This window comes from Glycine soja, chromosome 7 (genome assembly GCF_004193775.1).
Source record: "Glycine soja cultivar W05 chromosome 7, ASM419377v2, whole genome shotgun sequence".
NCBI lineage: Eukaryota > Viridiplantae > Streptophyta > Magnoliopsida > Fabales > Fabaceae > Glycine > Glycine soja.
In genome coordinates, this window is record NC_041008.1 from 17,058,359 (window position 1) to 17,061,922 (window position 3,564).

Below are 3,564 nucleotides of genomic sequence, written 5' to 3' on the forward strand. Positions count from 1 at the left end.
ATAATAAAGTATATAATTTTACTATCAACATTAATCAAAATTTTAGTTGTACAAGTAAAATATTTAGAATTTGTTATTAGTTTTTTTTATAAAAAAAATTGGTCTATCATTGAGTTAATAAATAAATGAAGAAAAGATGAAATTGAAAGAAACAAAAAAAGAAGCAAAACAAGATAGAAAAGTAGAAGATTCGGCTCTAAGTCTGCTGACCTTTCGTAGCAATAAGAGAAGAGAATGCCTCCCAAAATTAACAAAAAGGTTCCTTCTTTATTTAAAATAAAATCGTAAATATACAAAAAAATGTGTTAACATCTTATATGCCTTCTTTAAAAAAAAAAAATCTTATATGCCATTATTGGTCAAACAAAAATCTTATATGCTAGTATTTACAAATAAACAATAGAGAAAAAAAAATGATAATGCTCTCCAAAAGAAAAATAATAAAAAAATAAATGTTGATAGAGTACTTTATAATTAAAAAAACATTTAAATACAATTGTTTGTAAAGGATTAACACAAAACTGTTGGATTTAGGTTCAAATCCGCCTCCACACTCAATCGAAATCCGAAAATTCCATTGTTTCCATTGAAACACGGTTTCTCCAAAATCAAAACCCCCTTTCTTCTCTCACTCTTCTCCAATTCCCCGCCATGATATCATCGCGGCAAGACCAAACCGGCGCGCCGCTCAGCTCCTCCACCACCACCACCACCCCCGTGGTGGCGCCGATCAGCGTGGTGGACCACGGCCTCCCCTACGACACCCACAACCTCTACGACGTCTCCTTCAACAACACCCACACCATCTACACCCTCCTCACCTCCGACCCCTCCCTCGTCGACTCCTGGATCTCCACCGTCCTCCGCGACCACCAGCACCAGCACCAGCAGCGCGTCCTCACCGTGGGCCTCGACATCGAGTGGCGCCCCAACACCCAGCGCAACATGCAGAACCCCGTGGCCACACTCCAGCTCTGCGTCGCCGAACGCTGCCTCGTCTTCCAGATTCTCCACTCCCCTTCAATCCCTCCCTCTCTTGTTTCCTTCCTCGCTGACCCTAACATCACTTTCGTTGGTGTTGGGATCCAAGAAGACGTGGAGAAGCTTCTAGAAGATTATAATCTTAACGTGGCGAATGTTCGTGACCTTCGCTCCTTCGCTGCGGAGAGGCTTGGCGACCTTGAGCTGAAACGGGCCGGGCTCAAGTCTTTGGGCCTCCGCGTGCTGGGCCTGGAAGTTGCCAAGCCCAAGCGGGTCACCAGGAGTAGGTGGGACAATCCCTGGCTCACTGCCCAGCAGGTTCAGTATGCAGCCGTTGATGCCTTTCTCTCTTACGAGATTGATCGCCGTTTGAGTTCTTATAATTAATTCATGCCTTTTGTTTTTTTTTCCTTTTCTCACTTGTCTTGTGTAGGAGTATTTGGTAATTTTGTGAATTGTAACACTTGGTGTTGCTTGCTATGTTACCATTCGAATGCTTAATTTGATTTTTCTGAAATTTGGACCTTGGTTCTGATACATACGATGATTCCACTGATTTTATGCCTTCTTCGCCCTTTTTTTGTTGTTTGATGTTGCTTATTTGCTCCGTGACCTATGAATTAATTGATAGAAATCGATTTTTTGGTTTTTTTTTATGTGGGGAAATGAATTAAAAAGATTTTTAGTCTAATAGGAATAATACTTTTTTTAAAAAATTTAAATGACGGACGGGGTGAATACAAAAGCTGGACAGGTTATGGAATGATCATATAGTCATCATTTGAGCCGAAAAATGCTTCCATTGTTAATGTAAAAATAGAATAGACATGCTTTTATTGGCAACACATACACTGACAAAGCCGTGGGTTTCACTAATGAAAACATCACGTGTTGTGTTGCACTTGCATGAAACAATGCTAACGATCGATATCGATCCATTGAAGGAAATCAACGACCATACTAGTAGTTTCAAGGGAATCTACTAGAAACTGCTTTAACAATTGACACAACAATCCTTTCTTACCCACGATGATTTACGCGAAACATAACGAAATATACTTGATAAAACAGAGTTCACCAAATACAAAGCATAATAACAAAAGAAAGGCTCTGATATATGTAAGAGTGTATTTTGTAGCACCCAAATTCCTTAACCAAAGTTTTAAATTTTGGTTCCGGTCTTGTTGTTGCAATCTTTGATATCCTAAGAAATTGCATACACATGCCACTGATGCAACCGCAATTGCAGTGGTGATACCCTGCAAGGAATCTAAAAACTTTGAAGTTGCGGCTAGAATTAAAAACCTTATTTATAAATTTAGACCAGACGGAAGTGATTGATTCATTCTCCCCCTTAGTGGTTTTAATCAAGTGTTTCAGGTCGTTTATCAAAGCAAATGCTGAGGTCAATAAAGCTTTCAATATTCCAAGACCCTGCACCATTCAATCAGAGAATGTGATGTAATCTCATGCATACAAATAACAACATGCAATGAAAGAAGCCTCGCACAGTTTCTTACCTCCTTTACACCAATTGTGATGACCCTTTCCTCTAAGTCAGAGAATGGTACTTTCAGACTATTTAGATATGAAACAGCATAAATGTATGACATTGGAGTCACAACCAAGTTATCAGTCACCATGTACATTGCTGGTCCTTTCAAGAATCTTAGAAGACTTGATGATTCTCCAATAGAGGACTTAGGATCAACAATATTAAATGATTTCCATAAAATGAATAAGTAAAAGGCAAACTTTCTGCCCCAATTTGTAATATCTGGTTGCTGAGATTAAACTGCGGAGCACATAAGAGGGTTAGCTCTGAGTCCCTCTGAGCTTAAATATCTGTCTGTCTGAACTCAATTCATTCATGCTACCATATAATTTATCTATGCAGCTTACAGAAGAAAATCCTTCAAGCATGTGAAGCACTCTTCCCAGGGGAAAAGTGAGAAAACTAAAAAGAAAGTCTACAAACTCTTCCTCCGCTTCAGCAAACAGAATCTTCCTATTTGATTTTCTTATTTGTATTTTCACAACCATTTGCCTACCCTCAGATAATATTTTTCCAAACTGAAACTGGTTTTGATTTTTTGGGTTAATATTAGAAAGATATTGTTCCTTTCGTAAGATTAAGTCTGACACAGGGGTCATTGAAATCAATGAAAACTTGAGCAAGTCCACTACCTACAATAAGAAATGAACAAACCAATGAAAAGAAAGAATGTAAAACTAAAAAAGAAAAAAAAAAAGTAAAAATAACAACCAATCTGAGAAAACATACCTCCTTCTTGCTGATATCCACAGTTCGTTCCTCAACAGCTTCCATGTCTTCAATTCCAAGCTTCTGAAACAGATTTATACTTGATCCAAAACCATTAGGCGTTATGTAAAGATCATCAGAAACTATAAAAGAAGCAGTCTCCTTCACAAAGCCATTTTCTAAATTCAGTTTATCTGAGGATCCCACCACCCTGTTCATTAGTTTTCCACAACTACATCTTTGATTCCTGAAAGTGCTCAAAAGGGACGGCTTTATAGTACATTTCGACCAGTTCTCACAAAAGTAGTAGTTCTTAGGCT

General features: G+C 38.3%; 1 protein-coding gene across 1 annotated transcript; it reads left to right on the top strand.

Annotated features, from left to right (window-relative positions):
- Positions 1–508: 508 nt before the first annotated feature.
- Positions 509–1,542, top strand: LOC114419012 (Werner Syndrome-like exonuclease). The gene has a single exon (XM_028384586.1). The coding sequence runs from the start codon at positions 652–654 to the stop codon at positions 1,366–1,368; it is 717 nt and encodes a 238-aa protein (XP_028240387.1). The 5' UTR covers positions 509–651; the 3' UTR covers positions 1,369–1,542.
- The last annotated feature ends 2,022 nt before the right edge of the window (positions 1,543–3,564 follow it).

What these genes read in the sequence shown, in the direction of transcription:
- LOC114419012 (XM_028384586.1), top strand. Translation starts at nt 652, where the DNA reads ATGATATCATCGCGGCAAGACCAAACCGGCGCGCCGCTCAGCTCCTCC.